This window comes from Mandrillus leucophaeus, unplaced genomic scaffold (assembly GCF_000951045.1).
Source record: "Mandrillus leucophaeus isolate KB7577 unplaced genomic scaffold, Mleu.le_1.0 Scaffold173, whole genome shotgun sequence".
Taxonomy (NCBI): domain Eukaryota; kingdom Metazoa; phylum Chordata; class Mammalia; order Primates; family Cercopithecidae; genus Mandrillus; species Mandrillus leucophaeus.
The window spans coordinates 4,261,119-4,278,445 of record NW_012101732.1 but is presented as its reverse complement, the minus strand read 5'-3'; the positions used below and the strand labels follow the sequence as shown (position 1 = coordinate 4,278,445).

The following is a 17,327-nucleotide window of genomic DNA, read 5'->3' as shown; positions in this document are numbered from 1 at the left end:
AGCCCAAGCTTCCTCCACCGTTGAAAGGAGTAATAAAACCTATTCACAGGGTGGGTGAGATAATAAGGGTGAATGCCATTTGTAAACTACCAATTTTGGGTTTATGTGAGAGATTATTTCTATTGTCATTGTAATGACAACTTCTCTCTGCCTGGCATTTTTTGTTTTGTGATCCTTTTCCTAACAACTTCCATTGCGATTACTTTTAAATGGTCCTCAGTCCCCTCTGCACAGGTAGACTACACAGAGCAGGGGATTGGGGGCCTGGGAGACTCGGGTTTGAACCCTGGCTGTCCCGTGCCTCAGGCATGTCATTTTCTCTTTCTGAGCCTTCATCTATCACCTGGAAAGTATGTGGATGGTAACAGTCACTTTTCCAGTAGCCCTTGAATGTTGAAGATCACAACTGCCAAAGGTCTACCATGGTGCCTGGCACAGCCCAGGTGCTCTGGAATTGGTGGCTATAAGCAGACATTGGGTAGAGCTGGCTGCAAAACAGGCCACTTTGGCCACCGCAGAATCTACGACTCTTTTCTGGGCTCCTCACAGTTATTGCTGACATTGCCCAAGGGACTTAGCTCTTTAGGTCCCAGGATCCTACAAATTTCAATGACACTCGCCACTTCCTGCTCCCCTCTCAAAAACAGGAAACCTTCTTCCTTCTCTAAGAAGGCCCTAATATGTGAGAATAGTTGCAAAGAGATGCTGCGCTCGGTGACTTATTCTCTTCCTAATCATACTGTATGTCCTCGTGGTTTCATACTCCTTCGATGACACCTTCCAGTGCAATGGCCCAATACTGACACACAATAACCTCATCATAATAATAGCAGCCATTTGTAAAAACACTTCTTTTAGACAGAGCTTCCACATGCAATAGCTTATTCTATCTGGTAGTTTATGTAGAGGAAACCGATACAGAGAAAAGTCAAAAGACACCTCCAAAGTTACACAAGCTGTAAGTTTCAGAGCTGAGTCTCAGCTGAGTGATGAGTTTATGTCTGTTTCTCTATGGCCTGCTGCCAGTCCCATGTATGCCTGGTGATCATTCTTATGGCCAGAGTAGGAATACTGGCTCTCCGGCCCTCAGGCCTCAGTGTTAGGGAAGGACCCCTGAACCTCTGCTGTCACCACAGTCCCCAGCCTGAGAAGGAGAGGGGCAATAAGAAGGTGCTGTCTTTGCTTGAAGTGTTCTGCTTCAAAGCCCTGAGCTAGAGGGGCCCTTTCCCCAGCCTCTTGGATAATCACAATAAATCTCTCTGAGTCTTAGCCAGAGTCAAACTGTCTATCCACAAATCATTGCACTTCATAGAATTTCACCTCTGCACAAACTGCCTTTATCTGGGAACCACTGCATTCTAGTCATTTCCCAGAACATCTGTCTGCTGGCTACCTCTGCCCATTGTACCAGCACGGATGAGAACTGCTGGGTCAGAGCTGGTGCCAGGACCTTAAAGATAGTTGATTGCGTCAGGAGGTGAACTGATGTGGTGAGAAAGAACTGGACCACATTTTACTTCCCTTTTAAATACATGCTCCATACACCATTTTATTTTGATCTTCACAGCAGCACTATGAGGTAGGGAGTTGATATGGTTTGGCTCTGTGTCCCCACTCAAATCTCATCTCGAACTGTAATCCCCACAGTTATAATTACAAGAACCCAGAGGGAGGTGATTGGATCATGAGAACAGTTTCCTCCATGATATTCTGGTGATAGTGAGTGAGTTCTCATGAGATCTGATGGTTTTGTAAATGATGGTTTCCCCTGCTCTCTTCTCTCTCCTGCCGCTTTGTGAAGAAGGTGCTTCTTCCCCCTCACCTTCTGCCATGATGGTAAGTTTCCTGAGGCCCCTCAGCCATGTGTTACTGTGAGTCAATTAAACCTCTTTCCATTATAAATTACCCAGTCTCAGATATTTCTTTATAGTAGTGTGAAAACAGACTGATACAGGAGTTATACACCCATTTCATAGATGAGGAAGTAGGGAATGAAGGAGGCCAAGAAATTTGCCAGACATCACTCAGCTTGAAGGTGGAAGAGCCGGGACCCAGGCATAGGAGCCCTGGGGCCCTGGTGCTTTTTGTTAGCATCGTACATTCTGGAAACCTCAGCTTTTATCTGACTCTGCTATTCACTTACTGTGTGTCTCTGGGCAAGTCAGGAAACTGCTCGAGACCTTATTTTCCTGGTCTGTAAAATTAGAGGCTGGCTTTTTCTATAAGATGGGGCCGATGACAAGGTTAGAGGGCATGGTCTACACACAAGACCACCCTCCCTCTGATGCCAGCTGAAAATTTAGGGGTTCCCCAAACCACCCTTAGGCTGGATAATTCACTGGAAAAACTCAGAATTCGCTAAAAGCTGTGACACTCACCACAATGATCTATTACAGGGAAAGGACACAGATTAAAATCGGCCCATGGAAGAGAGGCACAGAGCCCAGGAGGGTTCCAGGTTTGAAGCTCCATTGTCCCCTCCCTGTGGAGTCAGGACGTATCACCCACTGCACTGAGGCTCACCCCAGCATCGGTGTTCAGAGATTTATTGGAGTTCCATTACATAGGCATGATTGATTGATTGATCGATTGCCATGTGATTCCTCTCAGTTTACAGGTTGCCTGATACCATGAGACCCAAAGCTCCCACGCTAAATCACATGGTTGTTCTTTCTGGCATGGCCAGTCCCCACCCTCAGACTGTCAGGTAGGGCCATATCCACCCTAAGATCCAGTGTGGCCAGCCTCTTCCCTCCTCCTAACAGGTATGACTCACCTTCCAGAAGTTGAGGGCAAAGTCTAGACCTCTCTTTAGGCAAAGCCCGATTCTTTACTATGCAGTGGTGAAATCCTTTCTGGCTTTTCCACTCTATCACTCTCCCTGGTTCCCAATGCTCACTCCAGGGCCCGTGTACCAGGCTCCTCAGCACCAGCTCCAGCCCGGGTCATTCACACCACTGGACTGGCTTCCAGGTCATTATTCCCACCTAGCTGCTGCTTCCTAGATATTTAATCCAGTCTAGCATGTATTTATTGAACAACTGCTGTTTGCCAGGTACTGTGCTGGGGGGGGTGGTGTTCATGGATAAATGTCCTTGAAGAGTCATGAGTGTGAGTTGTATATGAACAAGGGCTAGTGCAGGGATTGGGTTCAAATACAAGCTACTTTCATTATTGCTTTTTCAGTGACTAGAAGAACATCAATATCCAGTGATACCATAAGTATCATAGTTAGAATATGATCCAAACATCATTGTGTTGGGATGTTTCTCACAGGCATTATTTCCAGAGACTTAAGTGTTCAGTGTTGGTCTCACTTTAGCCAATAGACCTGCCGTGGATCTGCCCCCAATGGGTCACTGGATTTAATTTAGGCCAAGCCAAGTCTCCACTCAACTGAGCACTAAACAGGATCCTTAAATATGATGTAAAGAAGGGAAAGTCTTGGTTTTGGAAGAAGTATTGGTTTTTTGTTTGTTTGTGTTTTTGAGTAGTTTACTTTTTCTTGACCTTTTGCTGCTGCTTTTCCTCTGTTTTCTCAGCCTGGAGTTGCTGGCAGATGTTCAGTTTGCCTTTGGGCTTCCCTTCTACCCAGCCTACGAGGGGCAGTTTTCTCTGGAGGAGAAGAGCCTGTCGCTGAAAATCATGCAGTACTTTTCCCACTTCATCAGATCAGGGTAATTTGGGGCTGCTTGTTCAGAATTCTGTCACTGTGTTTTTCCTCCCCCTCCCTTCAAGCAGAATGCAAAGGCCCAATTTGCATCGATGGACTCATCCTTTCCTCCCTAGACATTATAATCACCAGCCACCGGCCTCCCTGTCTCAGTCACCCTCTCCTGGCCAAACCTGCTTTTGCATACATTAATCTTCATGAAGAAAAGCTCTAATTATACCAGCTACATTTGATGACTCCAGATCAGGGTTTCTCAACCTTAGCACCATTGACATTGGGGGCTGGATAAATCTTGGCTGTGTCCTCCGCATTGTAGGATGTTTAACAGCATCCTTAGCCTCTAGATGCCCACGAGATACCAGTGGTGCCCACCTAGGCCCAGTTTTGAGAACCAGGCATGTCGAATGTCCCCTGGAGGGCAAACCACTTGGAGGAGAGCCACTGTCTCTCCACAGAGGGGAATACCAGTTCCTTGGGTTTTCAGCTTAAGTTGAAATGCTCAGGACCCTCCTTTATTCACCTTGAGGCTCTTCCTCTTCCTCGTCTGCCTCTACTCCAGTCTGATGGAGTATACTCGCTGTCCCCACCTGCAGAATTGGTTCCTGCTCTTTCCTCTTCATGGTAGTTTACCCGTTTCCTTTTATCTTTTTAACTGATGTGAATTGATTACCTAGAACTGTGCTAGGTTCCCCGGAAAGATAAAAAGGTGCAAAAGTCATGACCCAGCTACCAGCTACTGATAGTCTGAAAACATAAAAATGAACCATGATTCAAAGCAGGAGAAAATAAAGCTTTATGCAGTTTGTTGTGGGAGTTGAGCAGAGAAACATATTTCTTCTAATTAGGGTTTTAGAAAATATTTCACTGAGGAAGTCACATTTAAGCTGGCCTTGGGGGATAAATAGAATATTTAAGCAAAGGAGAAGACACTTCCAGGAAAGGAGATCTGGGCAAATGCAGCAGGGCTGAGAGGACACACCTTATTTGGGAAACATCAGGTGGTTGCAGGGCTGGTGTTTGGGCTACATGGCAGTGCATGCCGGAAGATGGGCCTGGGTAGCAAGTTTGGGCAGCTGGCCTGCAGATTCACCCTCCTGCCCATGCCTTGGACAAACAAGGACATTCCAAAGGCTAGCTATGATGTCTAGATCTGAGGACTTTGAGAAAGAGAAGAGCACAGTGATCTCCTCAACATTCACAAAGACAGAAGGGCAGCGCTAGGTCCTGGATAACGCTACCAGGTCATGACCTCAACACCTTTCCTCTACCAGAAATGGCCTAGCTTTGCAGTGCCGTAGTCAAGATCACAACTCCAGAAGCCAGATCTGGGGGCTTCACATGCAGCCTTGACACCTACAGATACATGAATTGTCCTTCAGATACCAAGTGCAAGTGGGAAGTAATTCAGGTGATGAAAGGAAAGACAAGTTTCCCTCATGGATATTTCTTTCTTTTCATTTTCCTAGAAATCCCAACTACCCTTATGAGTTCTCACGGAAAGTACCCACATTTGCAACCCCCTGGCCTGACTTTGTACCCTATGCTGGCGGAGAGAACTACAAGGAGTTCAGTGCACTGCTCCCCAATCGACAGGGCCTGAAGAAAGCTGATTGCTCTTTCTGGTCCAAGTACATCTCATCTCTGAAGGCATCTGCAGGTAGCAAAGCCCTGGGACACATAGAGGGGGCTGGGTGTTGATCTCAGCATCTGCTGTGCTTGCTGCATGAGACCTGTGCTGCGTGCATTGGAGCCAAGGGGTCACCAGTGCCAATGGTGCAGCCCTTTCCCATGAGTTATTCATGGTCTGGGGAGCTTCACATTGCCAAGGGCCTCCTGTTCTGATGTAGCCCTGGAAGGAGAAGCAAGAGAGGCACAAGAAGAGGGCAGTGGGGTGACTAGGAGAGAAGGTCTGTTGAGGGTAGAGTGGTGAACCAACATCAAGGCTTCCAGCCTAGAACATTGGTATGGGAAGAGAAGGGAGTGTCTTGAACCTCATCCTCACATCCCTTGAAGGCCTAGATAGAAAATCTTGGGGAGGTAACTCTAGCCAGGGGAAAAGTGGACATTTCTACCTCTTCCTGTTGCAGAGATGTTAAGGAGAGAAAATAAATCATAACGAAGACACTGGGAATAGAGAGTAAACACAATGCCCTTGGGAAGCTTTGGAATAGCGGGTATGAGTGACACAACCCAGGGGATGGCCCTCGGCGTTCCTGGGGCCATGATGGAAACCTGTGACTGAGTGAGTGGGAGCCCAGGGGAGGGAGGACTCACTCCTCCCTGGAGGCTCTGGGAAGGGTCCCCAGGAGAGGTGATGCTTGGGCTGTCGTTTTTAGAATGACAGGAGTTTTTCAGGTACAGAGAAATGGGAGTAGGCCGTTAAACAGGGAAGGGATCTTGTCCAGCATATAGTTTAGATTTTCAACTCTGCTCCAAGGCCAAGTGCCTGTCTGCTGACAATGAACCCAAGTACCATCATACCCTTAGCATGTCCCTATAGCCAGGAGATGAATCTGGCACCTCAGCCAGTGGAAAGGTCCCTCTAAAGGGCATTAGCAAGAAATGCCCACTGGAGGCTGGGGTCTCTTTGGACCAAAAGGAAGGGACCAGAGAAGAGAAGTCCTAATCTGGCTTGGACCAACCTTCCTTGCCCCTCTGTTTCAGATGGAGCCAAGGGTGGGCAGTCGGCAGAAAGTGAAGAAGAAGAGTTGACGGCTGGATCTGGGCTGAGAGAAGATCTCCTAAGCCTCCAGGAACCAGGCTCTAAGAGCTACAGCAAGTGACCAGCCCCTGAGCTCCCCAAAAACTCCACCCAAGGCTGCCCACTATGGTCATCTTTTTCTCTAAAATAGCCACTTACTTTCAATAAAGTATCTACATGCAATGAAGCATTGTTGACTCTAATTTGTGAATCCAAGGCAATTCATGGGTAACACCAACTATATCTTTCTAAGGTTTCAATCCCAGGCTGCTGTTTCCATTCAACAAATGTTTATGAGCATCTGTTATGCACCAGGCCCTGTGCTGGGTGCTGGGGAAACAAGGACTTTGCTCCTCTAAAAGGAGAGAATACTGGGCAAAGAGTGACACAAAAAATGGGGATCCATCAAGAGCAGGCCCCAGGTGGCATAGTCCCACCTGAGTGGTAGAAAAGACTCACTCATAAGGGTTCTAGAGTGGAGGTAGAAGACCAACTGGAATGGGTGCAATGATCCAACGAGAAGCAATGCACTCTGAAGCAAGACAGTGAGGATGGAGATGGGGCAAGAAACAGAGCCACAGGTCCTGGAGGAAGTAGAATTGATGGAACTTGATTAAATGTGAGGGGGGTTGATGCAATGAGATAGAATTGCCCCAATTTGGGGATGATCTGGATTCCTGGATAAGCAATGTTCACCCTCCTAAAGGACACATTTTTAAGGCAAATATTCTGGTTAAAATGTCCTGTCTCTCCACCCCCTTTCACATACACGTGGACACACACTTCACCCAAAGTAAAAGCAAGTGAAGCTGGTTAACAGTCTTGTTCATTTAGATGGCATGCCATAAAATGCATTCGCACCCATCATGTTATTTGAGTTCAGAGCAAATGAATGATAATTTTTAGGCTGAGGTTATTGTCCTATCTTGCAAATGTGGAAGGTGAGGCTCAGAAAGACTTACACTGTACCTAAATTCACATAGTGAAGAGGAGGATAGTCAGAGTCCAACTTAGGTTTTCCCATTTCTCTGTTTTCATGTACTGTATGGACTATAAAATATAGGCCTAGGGCCACGTTGTGTGTCCTACAAAACCTACTGATAGCACTGAAAGCCCTGAGTAGCCTCCAACCTACATTATAGGCACCGTTAGGATGGTTCAGTGAAAGCACCTAAATACTGAACTAAAAGGCCTTAACCAAAGAAAACTCGATAGGTAGATGGTCCCAGGGTTTGTCAGTGTCTCAGTGATGCCATTAAGGACCCAGACTCTTTCCAACCATCCTCTTTGCCATCTTCAGTGTATGAATGGTGTTTCAATTTGCTGACACATTATGGTTGCCACAGCTCCAGACATCACACACAACCCCCAAACAGCATCTCATGCTGGAGGCAAATGGGGAAGGAGGTAAAGGGCTTTCCCCTCCAATGCTTCTTTCTTTTTTCAAAGGAAGCATTTTTTCCCAGAGGTTCTCAGCAGAATTCCCCTTACATCTTTTTGGCTAGAACTAAGTCATGTGCTCCTTTTTTTTTTTTTTTTTTTTTTTTGACAGAGTTTCATTCTTATCGCCCAGGCTGGAGTGCAATGGCACGATCTTGGCTCACTACAGCCTCTGCCTCCCGGGTTCAAGGATTCTCCAGCTTCAAGGAATCCCAAGAGCTGGGATTACAAGCATGTACGACTATGCCTGGTTAAGCTATTTTTTTTTTTTTTTGTATTTTTAGTAGAGATGGAGTTTTACCATGTGGGTCAGGCTGGTCTCAAAGTCCTGCCCTCAAGTGATCTGCCCGCCTCAAAGTGCTGAGATTACAGGTGTGAGCCACCACGCCCGGCCATGAGCTCCCTTTTAAACCATCACTGTCAATGAGGGATGAAAGGGCCTTCTGTGATCCAGTTATACCAGGCATGACTTATCCTCCAGAGTAGGACATATTGCTGCCCAACAAAGGTGGGGTGCAGTTAGCAGCAATGAATGAGGAGATAGGTATTGGGTAGACAATTCATGCCCCCAAGACTGTGAGAGTTGGGACCATTTCCCCATCCTTGGGGCTCTCCTGGCATGGCCCAGGGTTGGAGTTGGCCTCAAGCACCTTTTTCCTCCTTTAGTGCAATGTGGGTTGAAAATCATGTGCTGTGTTTGGAGGTGTTCTCAAGTTCCCAGAATCAGGGGTCAAGGACCTGGTGCTTCCTTGGTACCCTTAATCCAGGGTAAGGCTCCAGGATCTGGGGGCTCAGACAGGAGCAGGAGACATGTCTCTAGGAGGCAGTGCTCTGCGTTCTCACTGTGTTTGGGGGCTCCTGCGGTATCCAGACTGGGGGATGGATAAGACTTCTATTAGTTGTCTGTGGCTACTGTCAAAATTTTCACAAACTGAGTGGCTTGAAATGACAGAAATTTATTCTTTCATAGTTCTGGACACCAGAGGCCCTGGATTGAGGTGTTACTGGGGCCATTTCCCCTCCAAGACTCTGAAGGAGGATCCAGCCCAGGCCTCTCTCCCACCTTCCAGTGGCTGCTGGTGGCCAGTGGTGTTTCTTGGCTCATGACTGCCTTGTGATCCCTTCCTCTGTCCTCACTGGCCTTCTTCTCTGTGCATCAAACGTCCCTCTCTTTTATCTAAAGGGACACCAGTCATTGGATTTGGGCCACCCTAAATCCAAAATGATCTTATCCCAAGATCCCTAATTTAATTACACGTGCAAAGACCCTAATTCTAAATAAGTTCACATCCACAGGCACTGAGGGTCAGGACACGGATGTGTCTTTTGGAGGGGTCACAATTTAATCCACTATGAGACCTAGGGTTTGGGGACTGGACAGCATGTGCAGGAGGGGTGGGGGCTGGACTGATGCAGTGCTATGGGAAAGCCCTCAAATCAGACTCTCTAAGAGCAGGAAGAGGAAGGGGCCTCTGTGGGCTTTGGAATGAGGCTTCAGGTATCTAGAAGGTCCTTCTGGCATAACCTTCTCTATAGTCTGGCCCTAATAATGACAGAAATAAAATAACAGCAATGTCATTGATCAAGGTCTCATGCCCTACATGAGGTTCTGTCCTCTGAACACTGTCTCATTTTTCTTTCCCAAAGGAAAGCTTGTTCTTGTGTTGCCATCGGGAGTTCAGTGCTTGATGTTCTACCCCTGAAGCTCTGTTCTTTTGGTTTTAACCACAGTCTGTTTTTAGTTAAAGTGAAAATTCCCTCCAGCAAAAGGGTAGGAGGTTTCTCCTCCACCAGCTCCTTAGTGGGACTTTGAAGTGAGATAGGCTGGTCTGTAGTACCATGTTTGTCCAGGTGTTTGGATGAATTTGAGTAATTCCTTGGCCCAGTGGTTTCCATCCTCGACCGTTCATTAGAATCACCTGGGAACTTTCACAAACTCCCAACGCCCAGACCATATCCCAGACCAATTAGATCAGAATCCCTGGAGGATGGGGCCAGGCATTAGGGGATTGCAATGCATAGTCAAGAGTGGACACCACTCCTAATCTCCCTGATCTGCAGTTTCCTCATCTGCAGAACAGATTCAATTACATTTACTGAGTAAGCAATGCTTAGCAACGTGCAAGCTGGAAGCAATGTTATTTCTTTCCCATCCTTCTCCATTTGTGGTAGACGGGATAATAACTAAGACGAGATGGCAAGAGGAAATTAAAGTTGCAGATGGAGTTAAGGTTGCTAATCAACTGACTTTAAAATATCTGGAATTACACAGATGGGGCTGATGTAATCACAGGGTCCTTAAAAGTAGAAGAGGGAGGCAGAAAAGAGGACCAGAGAGACGGCAGCATGAGAAGAATTTGGCCTGACGTTGCTGGCTTTGGAATAGAGAAAGGAGACCATGAAGCTAGGAATATAGGTGTCCTCTAGAAGGTGGAAAAGAAAAGGAAAACGATTCACCCTTAGAGTCTCCAGAAAGGATTGTACCCTGTGAACGCCTTGATTTTCACCCATTTGAGAGTCATGCTGAATTTGTGACCAACAGAAAGGTAAGACAGCATATTTGTGTTGTTTTAAGCCCATAAATTTGTGAAAATTTATTGTAGCAGCCATAGAAAACTAGTGCATCATTATACCTGCACAAACATATATTTTATCCTGCCCTTGGACCAAACCTCATATACCTAGCTCATGATTTTTCTGATAATAAAAAGTCTACTCTAGTATAATACAAACACCCCCCAAATTCACCAGCATTGGCCCTGAAAACAAATTGTTCACATTCCTCCACATTAGAGTTTAGTGATGGGCTAATGTTGGTGAACTAGTTTTTGACCGCCCCTTTGCAAGCCCTGCACGTATGGTCTAGCACCACCGGATGACACCTGCTATATTGTTCTCAGTCTTTGAAAACACCCCATTTTAACATCCTGTTATAATAATAATAATGCCTACTTTGCAGATTCACCCTGGTGATTAAGGGTGTGAATGTATGTGAAAAGAAAACAGCAAAGCGCTATTCACAAAGCTCTTGAAGTTAACCATGGATTTGAGGCACTTGCTATGTGCCAATGCATGAGAAAGGTAAAGTTGGGAAATAGGAGGGACCCAGAGGCCAAGCGATCACAGTCCTGCCCTGGAACAACCTTCAGAAACCTGTGGTGGAAGAGACGATCTACAATAGCTAGGGTGTGTGAGCTGCAGGAGACCAGAGTTCCTATTAAGACAAGTAGGGGAAGATAATGCCCCAGGCCCCATGGTCAGCCCTTTCAGACCTGGCTTCAGAACTCTGGGCTCTGGACTCCCACTGCAGCTTCCATCCTCTTTCTTATGTGTTGCAGAGATTCCTCTTGAAGTCACATGGGATTACATAACCTATTCCCAACTGTGATGGGCAAACATGAGTGTACATCAGGGCAACTGTAAAGGTGTCATAATCTCTTTTCTCCATCTTTAAGGGACAGGAAGGTCACAGTACACCCACATCAAGCTTAGGGTCAACCAAAAGTCAGGAGGTGAACTAGTCATCACCTCGCATTGAGAACCAGAGTGATATTCACAATCTATAAGGCATGAATTAAGAAATGAAATGAAGAAATTATCTGAGAGCTCACTCATGAGACTGAGTCAACTTCCTCCTGAGTTGGAAGCAACGAGGAAGTACAGGAAGATGAAGCAAGTGATCTTTTCAAAGGGAAGTTGTGAAGTAACCCAGCAAGGTTCCCCAGCTTCCAAGCCCCTTTACAAAGGCAGCAGAAATGCCCAACGCTCAGGGATTCCCTAGGTCCTCACTGAAGCTGGTAAGACAAGAACAGCCCCTCTCAGGCCATCCAAAGCCATAGGCAATGGTTCCAAAACAGGGCTGAGAGCATAAAAATTACCTAAGTAGCTGATTAAAACTGCAGATTCCTGTTCCCAAATTGTTTAGAATAAATAAAATTACATTTTAGAATAAATGTAATATAGCACTCATAAACCTAAAGTTTCAAATAAATAATACTTCTACATAGGAATTGTCTTACGTGGTCCTCCTGTCTGCCATAAATCTATTTTCCAGAAGCAACTTCTTCTAACAGTTCCCATCTTAATTCAGTCACCCCAGAAGTCTAGATATTGTGAGTTTACTTCTGTGATTTATCAGCTTTATCTAGACCTATTGATTTCTTTCAGAGAAAAATAAGGGTTAATTCACTTATACCACCCACCTCCTATACTTCCAATAGTACTTTTTTATTCCTTCTTGAGATTTCTTTTTAATTCTAAAAAAAAAAAAAAAATCTCTTTTGTATTCCATACATTTTCTAATTATTTCCTGCCTTGCTACATAAATGATGAGCATATCTACCTCTGTCTTCGTCCGTTTTCTGCTGCCATAACAGAATACCACAGACTAGGTCATTTGTAAAGAACAGAAGTTTATTTGGCTTGTGGTTCTGGAGACTGGAAAGTTCAACAGCATGGCACTGGCATCTAGTGGAAGGCAGAAGCGAGTTTGAGAAACAGAGAGAGAAATGGGGCCAAACTTATCTGTGTTATCAGGAGCCCACTCTCAGGATAATTAACCCATTCCCACGACAACAGCAGTAATCCATTCATGAGGACTACTGTGAAGGCTTGTTAAAGGCTCCACCTCTCAATACTATTACATTGGCAATTAAATTTCAACATGAGTTTTGGAGAAGACATTCAAGCTATGGCACCTTGCTTATACCCCCACCCCTCCTTCTTCCCTCTTTGGCCTCATCCCTTAACACCCCTTCTCTTTCCTGTCCACACTCTTAGATTTACTTTGTCCTGCAGTCTCAAATCAGCCCTTCTGAGCTTTATTCCACAGGCCAGTTCCAACAGCTGAAGTCCAGTTAACCTTGCTGTATTAAGGTTATATACATGTATTGTTCTTCTAACCAGCACCCATGGGGAACTAATACCTGTACTAATGTAACTGAACTGAATGTACTAATGTACTGAACTAATGTAACATTGGCAGAGCCCAGGTATTAGTCAGTTTATATACATATAAACTGTGGAGAGAGAGAGAGAGAGAGAGTTTACAGGCCAAGCAATGTGGTTAAAATCATAGTTTGTATTCTCTTAGTACATGTTATAACCCCGGGCATTAAAAGAAGAACATTGCTTACCTGAAGATCAAATTGTAATATTATATAATATATGTAATATTATGGTGCATCTTATTGTTCTATCTAGCCTTTATAATTGTTTTTGTTTCCTCTTTCTCTCTCTCCTTCCTTTCCTTCTTTCCTTTTTTTCTCTCTCAATTCCTTGAATTCTGTGTCTTTATCATATCTTCAAGGAATTTGCATGTTTTTACAATGTCCTGATGGTCTTGTCTGGGTTTGTGGTATCACTGCTTTAAGGCTTTTGGTATAAATGAAAGAATATGGATATTTGGAGCCTGACAGGCCTTTGAGTCCTGACTCAGCAACTCACCAACTGGATGATTCAGAGCAAACATCTTCACCAATCTGGGCATTAGCTTCACCTGGAAAATGTAGATAACTAATTTCTCTCCTAACAGTATTGCGAGGTTCTTAAAAGGGAAGAGAATTAAATGCCCTGCATAATTAGAAATTGGTGAACAGTAATTGGAAGACATTTTCATGACCAGAATCTACTTCTGTTGAGCTCATTCATCACTTTGGACTGGGCCCCTTGTTTGGTGCTGAAGGCGACAATGATTAAAGTTCCCTATGCTTGAGGAGCCGCACGTCTAGAGGGAGATACAGACAAGTAAACAGCCAATGCCAGTTCTGTGGAATATATGTGATAATAGGGATAAAATAAAGTGGAGTCTTCAGGAGCAGAAGGGTACCCAAGTCATATTAGTGGATGTTCTCCAGAGAGGAGACCACAAGTTGAAAACCAAAGGACAAATGAAAATGAGCTTGGTGGCTGGGCGCGGTGGCTCACTCTTGTAATCCCAGGACTTTGAGAGGCCAAGGCAGGCGGATCACAAGGTCAGGAGTTCAAGACCAGCCTGGCTAAGATGGTGAAAACCCGTCTCTACTAAACACCCCTCCCATCACCAAAAAAAAAAGCCAGGTGTGGTGGCAGGTGCCTGTAATCCCAGCTACTCAGGGGGCTGAGGCAGACAATTGCTTGAACCCAGGAGGTGGAGGCTGAGTGAGCCGAGATCACGCCACTGCACTCCAGCCTGGGCGACAGCGAGACTCCATCTCAAATAAACAAACAAATAAATAAATAAATAGCTTGGCACAGAGTATTCAGGGATGTGGGGTGGTGTTGTAGGCACCAGTACTGAGCCTAGGAGCACTTAAGGCCTTAAAACATCTGGTGAGTTTCCACAGCCTTAGTGGCTGCCTCTCCCACTTGCTGGGAAAGCTCCAGGTCCCTTCTGAAGTCCATGTGAAATTGCCCATCAGCTCCCCATCTTCCCAGGGGTACTTCCTGGGACCCTGTCCATCCTTCTCTCTGCAGTGGTCCCAGGTTCCTGCCCAGAACAGGACTGCAGGGTCTAAGACAGCACCCTGCACTCTCTGTCCTAACCATGCCTATGTGAGTGACATTCTGGCCTTTGTGAGTGATGGTCACAATGGGGACACAGGCAGGGAAGCCACTAACCAACATCTATGGGGAACTGACTAATGTCTGGGCTCTGCCAATGTTCTGCCCCCAACCTGAGCTCCTTCTACTGTGAAAGATGATGCAGGGGCCTGTGTTTGTCCCAGGCCTTTGCTGGTCCTTTTCTAAGATAACCAACTTTTGGGATTTTTCCCATTCTCCTTGTCTCTTTCTCATTCAAGCCGAAGCTCATTGTGTCTCCCCACCATCTGAACGAATTCACAACCCTTCCTCCCTTGTCCTAGTCCAGCTGTTGCCAAACGTTCATGGAGTCCAGTTGAGTGCCAGGCCATAGGAGGGCATGATGGGGACGGAGGGGCCCCGGTTCCCTCACTGAAGAGATGACATATCTGTGTGTCTGATTGAGGATCTGCAGCCAGCCATGGAAAAGCTGGGAAAAGGGTATCTGAAAAGAAGAAAAACAGGAAGCAAGGAAAAGTAAGCAAAAGTCAGGCCCTTTAGGCAGAAAGAAAACCTATGGATCTCACCTATTTTATTAGTGTGGAAAAGTCAGTGTGACCTCAGAAATCAGTCCAGGTGTCTGGACCTATCTGGTCCTGGAGAAGGAAAACATAGCATGAAAATGCCCAAGCTCTGGGTTCAGGCTCCAAATCCTCCATTCCTTCCTCCTTCAGGTGTCCTTCCTTACTGTGGTTCCTTAGGGTGGTGCTTGGCCAGGCTCTCCAGCCTTCCTGAGGCTTGGTTTGCTTAACTATAAAATGGGGAAAGAGAAAATTGCTGTCTGCACAGAGCTGTTGCGGGAATAAAATTGAATCATGGGCTGGGCATGGTGGCTCATGGCTGTAATCCCAGCATTTTGGGAGGCCACGGCTGGTGGATCACTTCAGCTCAGGAGCTCGAGACCAGCCTGGAAAATATGGTGAGACCCCCATCTCTGCCAAAAAATACAAAAATTAGCCAGGCATGGGGTTGTACGTCTACGGTCCCAGCTACTCAGGAGGCTGAGGTAGGAGGATTGCTTGAGCCCAGGAGGTAGATATTGCAGTGAGCCGAGATTGTGCCACTCTACTCCAGCCTGGGTGGACTTTTGAGACTCTGTCTCAAAACAAACAAACAACAACAAAAAAGAATAGAATCATGGACTTGGAGGAACCGCTGGTCCCTCTGTGTGGCCTGGTAAAAAGAACACGAATGAGCACTGGCAGAGGGCACACCTGTGTTTGAAGCCAGCCTCTGCTCCTTTCTAGCTCTGTGTCCTAAAACAAGTTACTTAACATCTCTGAGCATGTCCTAGGCTAGTGATAAAATATATAAATGTCCATCTCTCGGGGTCGTTGTAAGGAGTAAATAAATTAATGTACATAAAAAGCACACAAAAGTATCTGTTACCCTGTAACTGCTCTAGAGGTGATTGCCATAAAGAAGAAGAATATTCAAAATTGGAGGTGAATCTCGTGATTCTGCACTTTTTATCTGGATGTTACTGGCTTTTCACCATGGCCTTTCTGACTTTGTTCCATAGCGTGTATAAAGCACTTAATTTGTTCCAAGTTCTTTATAAGACTTTAGTCTGAGGACTGAAGCCCACAGCTCATTGCCCTTTAAAGGAAGAGCTATAAATAGTACACTGGGTCATTAAAAAGAGGAAGGAGTGCACCTGGAGAGCCAAGTACATGTAAATTTGGCCAAAGGAGACTTCGGGGCCCAGAGCGTTCCTGTCACCAAAGTCTCCCCTGGCTTCTGCAGAACTTTGGTCATCTAGGTGAGGGACCACAGGCCAGCCAGCTGTTCCCTCCAGACGTCTCCGGAAACCTCTGAGTCCCTTGGAAGGTAACAAACTCAGACCAAGGTGAGTCACATGCCTCCAGTTCTAGACAGCCCCAGCCCTGGGGGCAGAGGTAAAATGAACCCCGGCGGGGAGGGGCCCAGGCTTGGTCCCAGCAGGTGTGGTGCTTCCTCTGTAGACTGAACTGGAGGTATCTTGATGGTCAAAAGTCTGGAGAGTCAGAGAGGAGAGGAAGGGTGAGTCCTGACTACAACATAGAAACTGGATGATCTTGGCCAATTTCTCAACCCCCTGAACCCCAACGCCCTGGCTTTTTCATGTGCGTAATGAGATGCCCTTTGGACATTAGAAAGAATGCAGAAAGTGTGCCTGGCAATAATAGATGTTCAAGAGTCAGTTCCTCTTTCTCATCTTCCTCTTCCTCCTTCTTAGTGGTCTTAGCGTTTCCATTTTGTATCCTAAACATTTAGAAAAGTTCTTGGCACACAGTGAGTGCTCGATGGATCTTTCTGAGAGAGTGAGGAAGAGCTCAGATATCCTCAGCTCAAAGTCTTTGTCCATTCTCACAGTGGGCCTGAATTCACTGTGGTGTGTGAAGACTGAATAATGGCCCCGCAAGGCGTTCATGCTCTAATGCCTGAGACCCATGAATGGGTTCTGTTCGTTACATGACAAAAGGCACTTCACAGATGTGATGAAGGTTAGGACCCTTAACATAAGGAGATTTCTGAATCATCTAGTTGGGGCCCAGTCTAATCACATGATCCCTTAACAACAGAGAACTTTCTCTGGCCACAGTCAGAGCAGTCAGAGGAAGAGGAAGGCAGAAGGGGAGGGTGCAGCTATCTCAAGCCCGAGAAGGATTCCGCACACTGCTGCTGGGTCTGAGACATGGGAGCGCACATACAAGGACTGGACAGAGGCCTCTGGAAGCTAAGGGTGGCCCCCAGCTGACAACCAGCAGGGAAAGAAAAACTTCTGTCCTACAACAGCAAGGAGCTGGTTCTACCTGGAACCTGGAGCTTGGAAGTCAATTTTTCACCAGAGCCTCCTGTAACGAAGGCAGGCCTGCTGACACTTTGAGTTAAACCTGGTATGGCCCGTGTTAGTCTTCTGACCTGCACAAAATGTGAGACGCTAACTATGGCTTACTTTAAACCACTAAATGT

General features: G+C 46.0%; 1 protein-coding gene across 1 annotated transcript in view; it reads left to right on the top strand.

Moving 5' to 3' along the window:
* Nucleotides 1-6,561, top strand: part of TG (thyroglobulin) — a 287,674-nt gene extending 281,113 nt beyond the window's left edge. The window contains exons 46-48 of the mRNA XM_011977089.1: nucleotides 3,543-3,677; nucleotides 5,140-5,330; nucleotides 6,338-6,561. Coding sequence (XP_011832479.1) covers nucleotides 3,543-3,677; nucleotides 5,140-5,330; nucleotides 6,338-6,456 — 445 coding nt within the window. The 3' untranslated portion in view covers nucleotides 6,457-6,561. The remainder of the gene's footprint in view (nucleotides 1-3,542; nucleotides 3,678-5,139; nucleotides 5,331-6,337) is intronic.
* The last annotated feature ends 10,766 nt before the right edge of the window (nucleotides 6,562-17,327 follow it).